General features: G+C 41.8%; 1 protein-coding gene across 1 annotated transcript in view; it reads right to left on the bottom strand.

Moving 5' to 3' along the window:
- tsnare1 (T-SNARE Domain Containing 1) overlaps positions 1-17322 on the bottom strand; it is a 192879-nt gene that overhangs the window by 68478 nt on the left and 107079 nt on the right. Inside the window, 1 exon segment of the mRNA XM_034697669.1 lies at positions 16200-16317. Coding sequence (XP_034553560.1) covers positions 16200-16317 — 118 coding nt within the window.

The following is a 17322-nucleotide window of genomic DNA, read 5'->3' as shown; positions in this document are numbered from 1 at the left end:
ATCTTTTAAATCCTTGTGTTTCTCTGCTGTTCAGAAAAGTTCTGAGTGGTTCTTAGTGGTTATTATACAAGTCATGATAATGGCCCAGACTGCAACCAGACAGCTAGCACTATTAATAATGGACAGAATACTGAGATGCTAGGGATAAAGTCACAGTTTGGCTTTAAAATGTGACTCTGTGCTTTATCAAACATTTCATCACACTGATGAACATGTTCTCACGGTATGACTGCACTGTGCTTTCATGATTACACATTAAAAAGCTTAATTTCCTGCAGCTGTGGACGTCTTCTGATTTCAATGATGCTCACACACCGTATTGACTTTAACACAACCCTGTGATTTGTCAGCTCCCACTTTTCATCACAAACATATCTGCGGCTAAATTTGCTGGAAAATGGACCAGGACCGACTGTCCTAGAGGGCTTTTGTATGGTTGTTCAAAAAACAGCTCACACTACAGCCTGAATGAACCGTGCCTAATGTGTAAATGCAGCAGAGTTAGTTTGAGCGCAGGCAGGTGAGGTGTGAAAACACTTCTCATCTCTCAGGTATGTTAAGTACTCTGTAGAAGACAAGGGTGAGGGTTTTAGTGATTAACCGAGAACCTTCACTTAGTAAAATCAGGTGAAATGGTTACCACTGTGACCACTATGGGAGGGGTGAAAGCACAACACATCTGATTGACCTTGAAGGGATAGTCTGAGAATGTTCAGCATGTTACTTTGACAACAGGGAGTTAATTCGTTTTTGCACAATTCTCATCTGCGGTACATGCATGTTCTTCTGTAAATTTCCCCAAATCCACCGCAGTTAGGAAAATAGAAGAATGACAACAAGCTGTCATCTTCACCTGTGGATGTGCAGACAGGGACACACGAGCACAGCGGTGCAAAGAGCAAAGAGACAGCTATACAGACAGATTACAGGCAGTGCGTGATTAGCTAAGACAACACTGAGGGGAGCTGGCTGAGACGTCAGGAGACGGTCTGAGCAGGAGCGGAGTAGTTTTGTTGAACATGTGTGCACGTGACTCAGTGTTTCATTTATGATTGGTTGGATATTTATTATGTAATAAATATCAGGTTAAACAAGCCCCCTTAAAACCCAGTGTGAAAACGTGTTAAAAAACGTAATTGAACATATTTGAAAAATGGATAGAAGTTGAGTTCTAATATTTTACATAGTTTTTAGTATTTACATATGGTCTGAAATATCAAAGGTAGAGCGTTTTTGTTGATTTGGGTTCCCAGGGCCTTTAATATTTCTAAAGTGAGGCAGCACATGTACAGACATTCACAACAACATTTCACAAGACAAAGACCGCAACAGAGCAATATATGTCCACAGACCTATGCATATCTACATACCACCATATCCATATCCACCACTATATGTTTCCTCTAGAAACCTTCCCCAAGGCTGGAGAGGAGCGAACACCAGAGGTCTTGAAAATGTGTCCTCTGTTTTGTCTTTCTTGTCAGTGAACGCTAATGTTTAACCCACTTTCTTCACTTTTCAGAAGTTACATCAGAAAAGCTGAATGGAGGAACATCTTCAGTAGAAGCTTTCAGCTCTCACTGTTTTTATATTGCAACATGACACAACCCATGGTCCACACTATATGTTTACCTTATCATACACTGTGTTAGCTGCTTAAGGAGAAAACTGAGCTGAGATAACAAACTCTACAGACATCTCTGAGTCAGCCTGATAATCTTGGGCATTAGGTGAATAAAATCATGTCAAACTGAGATGCAAAAATATGAAGATTCACAGTATATCAGTGAGTCATGCATTAAGCTGAGAACACCTGTGTTTAAGGGTTGATTAAAATTAGCTGAACTCTGTGACAGAGCTGGCCCTGTCTGCAACATTTGCAAGCTTTGTTTATGTTCCATTTTTCCAGACGCTTTTCTCAACTATCATACAACCACACTTCTAAACACTGAACTACGAACTGAGCAGCTTTAGAGCAGGAGCAGCTGTATGATCGCTCTACAGCTGCTCCTGACCTCAGCTTTCTGTGAAGGATGCATGTAGAATTAATCGAGCGCCACAGAACTTTGCTGCTTTACACAAAATGTAAAACTTGTCCTCGGTGGTGTTGACGCCCACTCCTGCTGCTTCCTTACAATCCTGCCTCTGTTATTGTATTTGACTGATAAAAGAACAAACTTGAACAAATTAAATCCTCCAAGGGTCTGTATATTTTCATGAGACTAAAATGTCAGACTGAGATTCAGACATATGTTCCATCTGACACTGGGGCCACTGCAGCGACGGCAGAAACACAATTAAACTGGAGGCCAAGATAAAAAAAGTCACAAAACAAGCCTGCCGGCAGCATCTGATTGACACCTCAGTCACCAGCGCTGCATGCCTCGCTTTTCTCCAGTCATAAGGATCTGTCTGATAGTGGCTGATACCAACACTTCAGGGAGATATTGTAGCTCAATCCTAAGCTTTGCAACATGCAGATTGTTTGATATAGGATGAGCAAAAAAGGGAAGAACTGGCTTCTTTCTCTTTGTGCTCACGTCTCCTGAAGATTGCTCCGTTCATCCAGAAGAAAAATCAGTTGGGGCATCACCGAGCGTCCCATGTGTGATCACTTTTTCCTGCTTGCATCTTGAACCACACTTCCTTTATTAAAGGGAGAATTTGCAGGGCACAGTTTGATACCTGAAAGCTATCATCCCCATGAAGAAGATTTACAATCCAGTATATGACAGCAAGCAGCAGGGATGAGAGAAAGGGCCGCATTTGGTGCAGTTTGCAGTTTATAAAAGCCAGCAGCATACATGCTAACATGTCATTCAGTCTTACACTGCAGAGTTGTGATGAGACAAACTGCCGTGTTGTGCCTGCAGAGGGAAGTGTGGCACAGCAGAGCGCTCCTATCGGGCTCTTTAAGGTGAACCAGCCTCAGTATTAAGCTGATTAAGTATGCAAGTCAGCCTCAAAGAGGGAAGGCGCTGATAGACAGCACGACCCCTGAAGAGGCGTCTGGGAGATTTAAGGCATTTTCACACCTTGTTCGCTCTGAGAAGTTACTTGGAACTCTGAAGTGCTCTCTCCCACTTATTTCACTTCTTTGGGCCAAATGAGAGCACGGCAATCAGAGCGAGACCTCACTTAGAGATCAGTCTGTCACTATAACCCCAGACCAGACTGACACCTGCTCTGGACTGTGAACACAACCGACCTGGATGGAGCTGCAGCGAGCACTGAGGGCCTTACACTGTGTTCATGTGACAACAGTCACTCACATGAAAGAGTGATGGAAGCTGTGAATTAAATATCACATTCATCGCAGGGCTGCTGAACTGCTGGTGGCCTGTGACTCGTTTTTAGGTCCAAAAGATTCTCTTAGACCCAGCTCACATAGAGACATTTACAATCATGCTTTCATCAAAATATTCAACCACGGAAAAATAGCTTGCACGCTGCATGGCTCCAATACTCACACAGTTTAATTCACCAGGGTAATGTATCGAGCAGACTTCCTCTTCATCAGACGAAATATTCAAACTATTTATCCAAACTGATTTTTGAGAGGCTAATTATTGACTCATGCAATGGTCGATGTTTGGCGGTCTGAGAGGAGGAATAAAGGCTACTTTCTCATATGTGTTTGATCCCTTCTTTCTTTCTTTCTTTCTTTCTTTCTTTCTTCTTTCTTTCTTTCTTTCTTTCTTTCTTTCTTTCTTTCTTTCTTTCTTTCTTTCTTTCTTTCTTTCTTTCTTTCTTTCTTTCCTGTCTTTCTTTCTTTCTTCTTTCTTTCTAATCACCCATCTGATTAGTCCAAAAATCTGGTTTCCTAACAAACAACCTTTTAAATAAACATTAATATCAATGAACAAATGATATATACAAAAAGTGCAAAGCATTCTGGAGCTGGAGGGTGAGGTTGCATGTGCACTGGAGGATCTCCAGTTTGGGGGCTCTGAGTTTCATCTCTGCTTTTTGCAGATTAAATGGTTCTGTTGGCGTCTTCAGGTTGGGACCTCCAGCAGGCATTGGGAAAGTTAGGAGTCCGAATCAGCTAGGACGAGAGTCTGCACCTTTAAGTTTGAGGCCATGGTTCTCTGATGAAAAATGGTGGATATCTCTCTCTGGGTAGGGAGAGATTCCCCAAGTGAGGGACTTCAGGAATCTCAGGGTCTTGTTCACGAGTGCTGCGTCAGTAATAATGCAGACGTTGTATGGGCCACCGTGGTGAAGAGGGAGCTGAGCAGGAAGGCAAAGCTTTTTATGTACCCATTGATCTACGAGCTTGGGTTGTGACCAAAACAATGAGATCGTTGTGTTGTTGTGACAGAAATTAGTGTCCTCTGATGGGTGGCTTGGCTCAGTCTTAGAGATAGAGTCAGGAGCTTCTGCATCCGGAGCTCAGAGTAGAGCCGCTGCTCCTTGGCAAGGAGTCAGTTGAGTTGGTCTGGGGATTTGATAAGGATGCCTCCTGGACGCTTCCTTTAGAGGTGTTCCCATCAACTTGTTCCACCCGGGAGGAGGCCTCATGGCAGATTGAAGGCCCCAGAAGGAGCTGGAAAATGTTGCTGGTTAGAAGGATGTCTGTGTCGACTCGCTGCCCCGTGACCTGACCTCAGATTAGTGGATAAAAATGGATGTATGGATGGATCAACACTGATGATGTGTCAGAGAGTACAGTTGAAGAAAAGCATGCTTTGTTTTTGTGTTGTTGTTGTTATTGTTGTGTTTCTCAGGTGTTGTCTGGCTCCTGCAGGAACTGAAATGACTCTGTCATATTGATAGTGATTTTCTGGATCCACACTACACAGAAGCTCTGGTCATTATTTGCTGTCAACACTTGTCACTTCGAGTCCCCTGTGTTCCCTGTGCATAGCGGCATATCTATAGCCTGCAGAGAGAACACAATTATTTACAATTGGCCAAGCAGCTTGGTGCAACTCTTTGCTCCCAATCATCCCTGCATATACAGTACATCAGTCCGAAGCCTCGGGTGAACCTCGGTTGAACAAAGCAATGTTTTTTAGAAAACATCCATATGTGTCATCAACTTAAATCACACAGCTTGACTACAACACAGGCCAGACACATACAGATGTGTGAACACGCTGCCGAGTTCAGACAAGAAATCCTTTCAACACGGGGAGGTGTTTTGGTAACGCTGTCTTCTTCACAACAGCGTCAGAGCATTCCCTCCTGAGCGATGGACCCTCAATCACCTCGACCCTGCTGCTGCTGCTGAAGCAGCCGTGATGAAGCTCCAGATTTCATGGCATTACATGCTGTCTGTGTTATGAAATCCTGCCAGCATATTGCATATAAGAGTTACCTCAACTAACCCGCACCTTCGGCTTCTCATTTCAGCTCCCTCCACAGTAGTCCTGTGCTTCAGAGAGATGACAGGGACCACTCCGGCTTTGCTTTTTAATTGAAAGAGGATCATCAAAACATGACTTATAACTTGTATCAGCGGAAGTACACAAACTTAATTAACCTTCTTTACTGCAGGTGCTGGTAATCACTCTGCCCACTGAGACATGGGCAGACCTCTCACCTTCATTTTGTCTGGTAATGCTCTGCATACTTTTTCATATTAGTGTTGTCTTTTTCAATCATTTTTAGACTTAACTGGTACCAAAGAGGCGGCTGCTTCGGCTGCTCAGACTAAACTCATTTCAGATCAGTCCAGATTCAACAGAGATGACGGGGATTGGAAATAGTTTTTGCGCATCAGGGTCAAGTTTGCATTAATACATAAGAAACATCCACACATTCAAATAAAGCTCAGAGAGAGGTTTGGACCTCAAACTATAATAACTCACGGTGAACATGACAAAAGGATGTAATAGGGTCAGGCGTCAAACTACCAGGTGATGTTTCGTAGAACATGTTGGTGGGAGGAGCTAAGCAGGACAGGCGGAAGGTTTTTCCCATTGGAGTGCTCACTGCTGTGTAATATATGTTAATCTACCATCACACCACATGTTAATCTGCCCATTTACATTACATGGTTTACAGATTAGTCGACACAGACTAATGACTTCATACAAAAACCTAACAAGGGTCTCTTGGATGGAAGATTCATGTTTGATTGACCCATCCATCAGCTCGGACCACAACTCGAGTGGAGAGTAGCTGTCTGTCTTTGACGTCCATAACAAATCTGAGCAATAAGACATAAAATATTGTCATGGAATAGTAGTGGACAAGTGCTAAAGCATCATAAGATTGAGAGTTGGAACACTCAACAAGTGGGCTCACCTGACAGTCCCTGCAAACTCATTAAAACATTCTAAATGTAGAAACAGCTTTTGGTTTTGTCCATTCAGGGCTACCATAAAATCACGGCATTGAAAAAATAATCTTCCACATTGAAATTGACAGACGCTACTAGCAGCCTAAAAAAACAACCCAAATAGTTGATTTCAACATAAGCACTGCTTCTGACAAAGCAAAAAGCCATTGAAGTAGCTCCGCCACTTCAGCAGCAACAGCTGCGAATAACATCAGACTTTCACCAGATCCGCTTTTTTTGAGACACACACACCAAAATACCCCAAGATCACCAGATCTGGCAACTGTAACGCCTTATTAATTGACCTTTACTTGCAAGAAGCTTGATATTGAAAATCTGGATCATATTTAAATCATTACTTTGTACTATTATCGTTAAAAACTCAGAGTTTAAACCATCAAGATCTGTTTTATCAACATTGACAGAGTCCAAACTTTTTTTGAGTTGGTTGTAATACACTGTAATCATGGAGCAGATTATAAGACACATAGCTATGTAAAGATAAGGATGATCAAAGTGGCACAGGCAGAGGACAATAAGTTTATCTGCTGTTCCCTCTCACGCTCAGTCAGCCCCGCCCCCTCCTCCCCCCCTCTCTCACTCTCTTTGATAAATGTGCTTAATGCTGATATGAAATTCTCCCCACACCTCTACCCCGAGCCCAAAGGCATCGGGCAACAGGACACAGTGTCACTACCACAGCAGAAAAACCGTTTAAGCAGATTTACTCGCACGCTTTCCGGGTGAGAAAAAGGGGGGAGGAAAAAAAACGATGACATTTTTTCCCACACCGACCGCAAGAGAGACATCCTTTTTTTCTTCTTCCTTTCTGCCCTTACTGAGTAAACGGTTTATAAATGTAAAATCATGTTTCCTCCCTGGCAGTAGCCCAAGGACCTAACACCCCTGAATATGGAGCAGCAGGGCCGAAGGGCAGCTAGGAGAAAGGGATGAAAATATCACAGACAGAGGTTACAGTCTACTGAGGCTGACCTGCTTCCTCCTCTGTGACTTTAAATAACAAGGATGGAGGCAAAATATGGCATTCACCTTGTTTACTGTCGGACAATTGATTTGAACATATGGACTCTTTGCCATGCAAGTCCTCGGCCTAGAGTCGGCCCATCCGTCCATCACAGCAGAGCTTTTAGTTTCTTAAAAAAATGAAATAAATTATAAATCTGTTTCATGGTGTTCAGATTTCTAGCTATAAAGAACAGAGAAAGATCATGATAGATATAAATAATTATGTTTTGTGGGGTTGGAGAGACATTGTGGTGCAGCTTAAAATGACCACCTCATTAAAACATCTGTGAGGACTTTGTTGGGGGTAGGCCAGTATCTTAAAAAACACTTTATGGCTTTTAAGTACAATTTCTTCATCCATCCATCAGTACACAAACTTAATTTGTCGCTCTCTCAGTGTTGTTAATTGTTTGTTAAGAGCTAACAATACTTTGTTTACATGTTAGTTTAATGATTATAAAGAAGTGTCAAACCATAGACTGTATAATAAATGGATGTAGTATCCGTGACGTCATCCATCTGTTTCTGAAGCCTATCGTCGGCGGTTAACCTATAATGCTGAACTCAGCCTAACTTCTGTCGAGTTAGTGTGAGGTAAAGAGGTGGGCCTTTAGCCTTTTTGCTAACAGCTACAGGGTGCCCGCCTGTCAATCAAGTCAGGCATGCCCTTATTTGGGCAAAACTGGTAAGTTTAAAGCTAGGGTTGGTTGTCACGGAAAACTAGCATGAATTTGAATGTAGCATTTCCTCAGGACTCTGTCTAAAAACCACATACACACCCATTCAAAGAAGACGATCTTTGCAGCAGAAATGAACATGTTTACAGCCTGGTTTAAAAAAACGTTTAGGTTTGTAAAGCTAATTTCTCTATCTGCACACACTGTACGATGGTGAATGTTCTTATAGTCTGTGTTTTATTCCTTTCCTTACTGTAAATGTATGATATGAAGAAGTCAGTTCAACAGACATCCATCAGCTCCTCATTGAAGCTTCCACTCCATGACACTCAGAATTGACCTTCTTGGTACCAGAAGTCTTTACCACTTCTGCTTCAATGAAATGCCTGAAAGATGTCAACTCCTGCTGTGTGACTTGTATTGCATACTGATTTTGTAAACTTATTTACAGAAAGCTAATGTTCTCTAAAAGTTTTCAAGCCTTTAAGCTCTGCCACATGCTGCAGACCGTGCAGAAGGCTGCCAGACGCTCTCAGTAAAGAACGTTTAGACCTGAGGTTTTGTACTTGTGCTGACACTTTAACTGCGTTTGTATGAGAATTGATTGCTGTGTATTTACCGGTGGCAGTCCATCAGGCAGGCGGAAAAAGACAGAAGTGTTTTCTTTACTTTCATTATTCACTGTATAACATTTTAATTAAAATTTAATCAAACCTCAGCCCCTCTGAATCTTTCTGCATTGCCATGAAATAAAGGTAAAATTTTCTTGAATTAAAAACCGTAACGGAGTTATCTTTTATTAACAGGCTTTTACATCAATACTTTTACCTTCACTTCAATTAATTTCAGCAAAGTTACGCGCTCATTAGCAGCATATTTGAATACTGTCTGCATGACTGCAGCTTCAGTCACTTCAGTGCACATTAGAAATGCTTCATTAACCTGCAGTGTTGATTATTTCTGTTTTACTCTTACAGTAAGAGAAGTGTTGAGAGTGAAGAGTGTAACTCATTAGGAACCTGACGTCGTCTTGGTAAGCTTTAACGGATAATCAAGTTGAAGTGGAGTATCAGCGTTTGGATTTCACAGACGGCTGATATTCTCATTATCTAACCGTAGCCAGCATGCAGTACGTGATCTGCCATCGTGTTATTAGCGTCAGTGAGTAAAGAGAGGAAGTCGATGCAGTTTTGATTGCCTATGTTAATAAAGAATCCTTTTGCTAATAAATACCTTCTGTGCGGTCTTTTCTGCTGAGGGTTCAAAAGTCTGAATGTCTGTATCTGCTGGATGATCTCCCGGTGTTTCCCACTGAAGGGTAGACTGTGGATGGATTGTCCCGAGGATACATTGGTAGGACAGACACGTTTTGTTGTGGCCCTCTTTTTTTCCACCAGGCCGGTGTTGTATTCAAATTCCCCTTGAAATCTGTCCTCTGTTACGCCCTGAGCGTTTTTTTATGAATTCATTTTTGATGAAATGATCTCTAGTGCCAAAGCATATAAAGTGCAGCCGTGAGGTGACAGTTTAACGGGGACTGGATTGTGCTGCAGAGGCTGGATACTAATGTTCTGACTTCTATCTTTTGTCAGAACATGTGGAAAAATATAATGACACTCAAGGACAATATGTACAAAATTCAATACTGGACCCTGGGGATCTGGAGACGTGGCCGGTGTTTTAAGCACATCCAGTAAACTTTGTTCCTCACACATAGTTTCAGAGATGATCTGTAAGCTAATATATCTTCAAGGCCTGGTCCTTCAAAGGGGTTAAGTACAATGTGGATTTGGAAATCCACTTTCTTGGTATCTCGAATCAGGTAACCCAGCTCTTTTTGTCTTAGTGTTTGAAGGAAAGCTGATCCGAGATGCATGCTCTTAAAGGTACAGAGACATTCAGCAGAACTTGGGAGGACCACGAATATATATTTATACAGTAGCAGAGAGTGGACAAACTAGTGGCCATGTGAAATGCACCGGTTGGAAGAAGAAGAAGAAGAAGACGAAGATGTAGAAGAAGAACGAAGAACAAGAAGATGACGGACGAAGAAGAAGAAGAAGAAGAAGGATGAAGAAGAAGAAGAAATAGAAGAAGAAGAAGGACGAAGGACGAAGAACGAAGAAGAAGAAGAAGAAGAAGAAGAAGAAGAAGAAGAAGAAGAAGAAGAGAAGAAGAAGAAGAAGAAGAAGAAGAAGAAAGAAGAAGAAGAAGAAGAAGAAGAAGAAGAAGAAGAAGAAGAAGAAGAAGAGAGAAGAAGAAGAAGAAGAAGAGTCTGTGCACAAAATAATATGTATTGATCAATGTTTTTAATGTTAAAACTAACTGATGGAGGATCAGACTCATCATGCATCACAGGAGCTTCAACGACGGGAGGGGGTGAGGAAGGAGAGTTACAATCTATATCTCTAAATATTCCCATCTGTACACACTGTACCTTTAAGGATTACCAAACTCCAATTACCAGTGCTCTAAATAAGATGATGTAAATGGGATGCCAAAATCCCACACATCTGTAGAAGATTTACCCAATTTACAACCCTCTTTATTTCTCTGAGGCTCATTTCAGCTACTGTATGGCAGCATGTTTTGACTCTGAATCTGACCCTGGAATTTACAAGAACAGAGCAGGACATTACTGTTTGGTAGGCGCTTTGTTTATGACCAAAGTGACTTGATTGCTATCACAGGCTGTGTTTTTCCTTTTATTTGTACCCGTGTTTGCTCATTTTATGTCCCAGTGGAAAATGCACAATAATATCGCTGTTCAGTCACCTGACCAATCAGTGACGTCAGGATTCGAGGAAATGTTGTGTCCCTGTCGTTTAATTCTCATGAGACTTTTAAAAGAAGGCATTCAGAGCAGCTTGCAGTCTCAACCATGGATTACACCGACATATCTTACCTCAAAACTTTAAGACCAAAATATTACAGCACCAAAAAGTCTTTACTATCAGAGTCATTGTAAAAATGTTGTTTTGTCTGACCTTCTTTAAAGTTCGATCACATCTCTCGCTCATGTATCCAGTCTGACTCCAGCCCTCTGCTGAGATCAGGATAATTTAGGACTTTTTGTATTAAAGTATCCCCAAAACTTTTGGACAACACAAGCTGAAGGTAATTCATAATTTCTCATCTAAAATCAGGATGATATAACAATGTTTGTGTAAGTGCCCCGGAGGAAGCCGTCATCTTAACTGGATACTTGTTGATGTTCAAGAAAAAGGAGACATCAAGGTTTAAAGGCATCACCTCCCGAGCTCAGTCTTTCACATATTAAGAAGTAGGTTAGAGATTTCAAGGATGCATGAGCAAGGTGTAAACATGAGTGTGAAAAGGATTTGTCATTTCTGTTACAGACTGTGCACCGTGACGTCTTTGAATTCAACAAATATGTCCAGTCTCTGAGGAGGGCTGGAATTAACCTGAGCATCACTTCCGACCTCTCAAGAGAGAGCCGGGCTGATAACGATGACATGATGGAGACTGTCTCGGTCCTCTGGGAGATCAGCGGTGGAGGAATGTGAGTGTTTTGGGGACTCACATAAACTCTGCTGACATGGTGCTGTGACGGGATCGGGCAGCTAGGGTGGTATGGAGGTGAAAAAGCACATTGTCAGATACTATCACTTTCCCCAAAGGAGGAGCGTCAAGCCTCTCAGCACCTGCCTGAGCGCTGACTATGGACACTCATCCATGATGCTATGACTAAAGTGCGGCCAGACAGCGCTGTCTGAGCACCAATCCTCCGCCTGGCTCATCTCGACAGTGCTGCTGAAATGAAGCTGTCATTCGTGCCGCGGCTCTTTCACTGTGTCACTCTGCCGGAAAGAGATTGATGCTCTTCCTCCTTTCGCTCCAATTCAGCGAGGCTCCTGTGGTGGGATTAGCTGATTTGAAGCGTTGATGAAGTTCAGACAGCTCCAACTGGGCACGAAGATACATCTCATTATGCTGCAAAGTGCTGTTCAAACATTATCATTAGTCCTCAAACCGCTGCATGGAAAACTGTAGGCCGGAGCTGGATAGCCGCATGTAGGCTTATCATTTTTAAACGCAGGCGTGATTCTTCTGTTTTAATTCTGCTGTGTATTCTGGGATGGGTGGTGAAGTTTTACAACGCCTCTTTAAAACATGCATCAGTGGATTTTGCATGGGCAGAGCAGCATGTTCAACAAACTGCACAGATCAGGAGGGATGTCAGCAACGTTTGCATCACAGCTGGTGTCCACATGAAAGAAGAGTTCCTCCTTCAAACATCAAGGCATGCTGCTTTGTCAAAGTGGAAATTTGACTAAGCTTTTATTATCAGAGCTACATAAAAATAAAATAAAAGCCTTTGAGCTGGATTAAATCAAACAGGCACCTTTAATCCTAAATAAAGACACCTGATTTTACACACCCCGTCTTCAAAGAGAAATATATTTCACTGATTTGTTTCAACATTTCAATTTTAGAAACTACAGCCTCATTTGCCTGAACATTTCTTCCAAGTTTAGAACGTTTATGTCCTGCATGCCGCGGTGGATGTGCAAAGCAGCTCACTTAAGGTTTGCATTTTGACTCAAATGTGCCTTTAGCTTTAAGCAATTGAAGCTATGTGGAGCTTTCACTTCATTTACATCCTTTTACCTCTTTCTCCCTGGTTTCTAAGTCACTGCAAGCATTTAAATCATGATCATGATTTTGTTTTGATGCAACAATCCCCTAAAAACTGACCAAAATCACCATCAAACCTCAAACACAAGATGACGATGGTGTACAGAGGATGTACTGACCAAAGTTTCTGGCCCCATATGTGAGACTGTCCTCCTACTCGAGAAACTAAAGGTGATCCGTGCAGTAGCTCCATGAAAGCTATAAGTGCCATTCTGTGAGGAGGGGGACATGAGCGTACCCAAAAGCGTATCTCTTTCTGCCCCGACGGGAAACATCCCTGCAGAGAAATTTAAGAAACGACGAGCTGTTCCTGGGAAAACGCTTTACAAATATACACTTCCCATGAATATTTCAGTATTTCATATTTTTAATAAGCTGTTGGTGTGAGATGTTAACCACAAGTTGCTGTCCACATAGAGTGATTAATACAAAGGCTGCAGTATAAGGTTTCAAGCCTGCCTCCTCCATTACAACAGATGGAACTTTTCGTAGATGATTTCTTCACAGTGTTTAGTTTCTTTATCATGTTAGTCCGTACAAGTGTTACATTCACTCCAGTTGGTACAAAACTAAGTAGCAAGACTTTAAACAAAAACTAAGAGAGAGCACGACTCTTGTTTTAATGACCTTACACTGGCTGCACATTTTAAGGTTTTACTTATCACTTTTAAAGCACTTCATTGCCCAGAATATATTTGTGACTGCCGTTCCTGTCACAAATTTAAAAACTAAAGGTGGACCAAGCGTTTGCTGTTCAGGCTCCATATCTACAACATACTTTTAGGCCTTCTTATAGTATTATGTTTATCATGATGCTATATTTATTTTCAACTTATATTTATTAATGTTTCTCTTTTATTCACTCCTTGTTTTTATTTGTTTTAATTGCTGTTCTTTTAAGTTCCTCTTTAATTGTCTTGCTTTGTTCTTTATGGTTGAGTTTTTTACGGTGTAAAGCACTTTGCAACATCTGTTTTGATAAGTGCTATATAAATAAACTTTATACAAGCATTAATATATACATCAATTTTGATAAGTTATAGTTATTTGATGTCTAACGGATGATTGATTGACAATTTTGCTGACACATGAGGCTCCTGCAGGATCCAACCTGAGCATTTTGTAAGTCAAATGCATGTTCTATAAGTTGAAGGGATGTGGGGGTCAGTCCTGCAGCTCTATCAGCCGGATCACCTTCGTGCATGCGTTGGCTCCACCAGCGCCCATCAGTGCAGGGCTTTAGCTTCACTTCTGACACTGGAAGGACACAGAGGCACGTCACAACACTGAATATCAGATGTAATAAAAAACAAGCTGTAAGAGGAAGTTCCCAACACAGGAAATGGGACAAACCAATGAATGTGTATCAATGGATGATAAAGTGGGACTGGGAGTTTCCTAATGTCTTAATTTTCATTATTTGATGGTTTGAAAATAAAAAAAAAGTTAGATATATTTTGACTGATAATCACCTGAGGTCCAGCCTCGTCATAGATATTTTAGACTGTTTCAGATAACGCTGTGTTCATTCGTGAAGGTTTTAAAAGTTAAGTGTGGGGGCATTATAATTCCACACACATTTTACCAGGTAAAGGAACAAACAAGTCTATATAAGCACCTGGTAATTGGGTAGCATTCAATATCCTGCAGCAGCATGGGGGTACTGTGACAAAATACTAATCAGCTTTCGGAAGTGTGAGAAACGACGAGGCCTGTCTGAGTTTCTAGTTACTAACTTGGCATGTGTTGGCCTCCTGGGAGGCCAATTTCAGAAGAAAACAAATAAGTAGTTTGTTTTTCTCTTCCTCTTTCTCTTTTTTCTTTGCAAGTGTTTGAGATTCAGGTGTTTCTGCCTCAGATACCTGACTGCTTTAAAGGTAAACGGCCTGGGCTCTTTTGATTTGCTGTGTGTAAAGGACTACAGAGCACAGTTATGTGTTTGGAAATGTTTTTCATATGAGACAAGTTGCCAATCGGCTTAGTGAATGTAGCCCTCAGAGAATATTGGTAAACAGGCTTATAATCACAAGGTTGGCGGTTTGGATTTTGTTTCCTGGCTGGGAATACATGAGTGGAAGTGATCCATGAGTGGCAATTTTTTGGCTGCTGGGGCATGCATGTTGGAAGAGTATCTGCAGAGGGGACAACACTTTACGGTAAATGCAACACAGAAAATTAGATTATTAGCAGAAAGGAAATCATTTTTTGCGGGTAGCAAGCCAAACCCCACTGCCTCAGTGGGATCTCGCTGTTATTTAAGGACAGGGCCGGGGAGTTTAGGAGTTAGACTTTTATAAAAAAAAAAGAACATTAGGAGACCAAACCAACAAGTGTGCATCCATCTTGTAATACTTTATAACTTCCTTTCTCTCTTTTATAAACCAATAAATCAATCTTTATTTATTTATCACCAAATCCCAACAAATGTTATCCTCAGACTTTTTCCAAACAGAGCAGGTCTAGACCGTACTCTATGTTCTATTATTAACAAAGACCCAACATCAAGACAGGATACGATCCAGTCCCATCTTACAGACAGGACTCAGTCTGATCTCATCTTAATCCACCATGAGCAGAGACCTTTGCAGCCTTTAGCAAGTTACAGCGGCAAGGACAAACTTCCTTAACAGGCAGAAACCTCCAGCAGGACCAGACTCATGTTAGACACACATCAGCTGAGACTGTGTTGGAGAGAGGGATAGAGGGAGATGAAGAGAGAGATGATTTGTTTATTACAGACTGTGTTGGAACATTTGGTGCTCACCTTAAATATTGGTTGTGGATGTTTTATGAGTTTTCTTAAAACTAAGATCTCCAGACCTGACACTACAGAGGCCTGGTTTCAGGTGCTTCAGCAGCCAGCCTCAAGTGGCACTTCTGCATGTGCTTCATTTCTCACTGTCCGAGGTAGTCACTTGGACATAACATATCAATGTGCGAAATTGGTCACTTCCGATCCAAAGTTAAAGAAGAGGTCGCAAAACTAAAGTTCAAAATCTAAGACTTTGAAATCAATCGCTTGCCATCATGGTGGGTGAACAAACTTCTTCTGTGCTGTCTCCGACAGGCTTTAAGTCCTTTTGCGTACTTTACTCAGTTCAGTTTTGCAGGATACGTCTGCTGACACACTAAGCTGCACGCATTGTAGGTTTAACTGTAGAATAAGTAGGGTAATATCAATGAAAGGAAATGAGTCTGCCGATTTTCTATGAAACTGTCTACAGTGATACGAAATCACTCAGTACATATTTGTGGAAATGGTTGTCACTATGGATCAGCTGTGGTGATGATTTTTAAAGAAGGAGCTTGACAACGCCTCCTCAGCAAAAAAACATAGAGTGAAGGTTTGTAACCAGCAGCAGCTCTTCAGGCCTACAGAGATCCTGTGAATGTTTCTGAAGACACAGAGAAATAAGGGCTGCTGATACATATTGAAAACTTGTCTGTGCAGGGACCCATAATCCCTCAACCATGGTCGTCACCTGAGTCAAACACTATCCTCTACAAGGCTCTGTCTTTTGTGTTTGAGTGTGTCAATGTGTTCTCACTTCGATCTGCAGCAACGCCTCCTCTCGCTGACGGAGCACCTCCACGTCCTCCTCGCTGATCTCAGACAGGAAAGCCTGAGCGCCTCCCTCTGAGCTCAGGGCTTCTACAACAGCGGACCTTCATCAATCTGCTCCGTGGACGGGGTCTGAGGACTCTGGAGGAGCAAAAGTACACAGAATCATGGGATTAGGTTGCATTAAATATTAAAGGTTTGGTAGGTGAGCAAACTTTTCTCTCAGTGGCTTCCAGTGAATCAACAATCATTCACAATCTCCTCTTTCTTATGCCATCAAAATCCCTCCATCTTCGCTCCACCAATCCAAACATCAGCAACAGGATTTTACAAACCATGCTCCTTAATCCTCCTCCTCCCTCAGGTCAGTGTTGTTCAGCAAGTTCCTGTATTTAAATCTTTTAAAGATAAGCTCAAGCTGTATATATCAAAACAATTGTCTCGTATTTCACTACTTTGAGTATGGTTTTCGCTCATCTGCTCAATTCCTGCAGAACCTTGGAGATTTAGGACGCATAGAGGCTGCAGAGGAGGTATAAAGCTGGTATAAGAAGACGGAGGTTATGGAGAGGAGATAGAAGCCGTGTCTCTCCTCTCTCATCATGGGCAACGTGAGTCCTTTGGCTAATCAGATGGACGAGCTAACAGGACTAGCCAGGAGTCAGACAGAGTTTGGGAATGTAGCATGGGGTGCTTCACGGAACGTGTCTGCATCAGGATATTCCCGACCACAACGTCTCAATTGACGACTTCCAGACTGTCGATGAACCAGGATAGCAGCAAGAGCGCTGTGGGCCTTTGACCATATTATCTGCACAGGGAGATCTCACATGTCATACTGGTAGATGGTACATCCCCCCTCTGCCAACCCGACTACGCCCAATGTTCTCAACGCTGCCATAGCCAGACTCCAGGACAGACCACCAGAGTGCCCTCTTCCTGATCTCCGGGGACTTCAACCGTGTATTTATTTTCTACATAGCTATATTGTATTTGTATAACGTATTGTGTATATAGCAATTGTAGTAATAATAATAATAATAATAATAATAATAATAATAATAATACATTTTATTTATAAGTGCTTTTCTCAAAACTCAAAGACGCTG

This window comes from Notolabrus celidotus, chromosome 12, assembly GCF_009762535.1.
Source record: "Notolabrus celidotus isolate fNotCel1 chromosome 12, fNotCel1.pri, whole genome shotgun sequence".
Classification (NCBI taxonomy): domain Eukaryota; kingdom Metazoa; phylum Chordata; class Actinopteri; order Labriformes; family Labridae; genus Notolabrus; species Notolabrus celidotus.
This window is presented reverse-complemented; position numbering and strand designations above follow the sequence as displayed.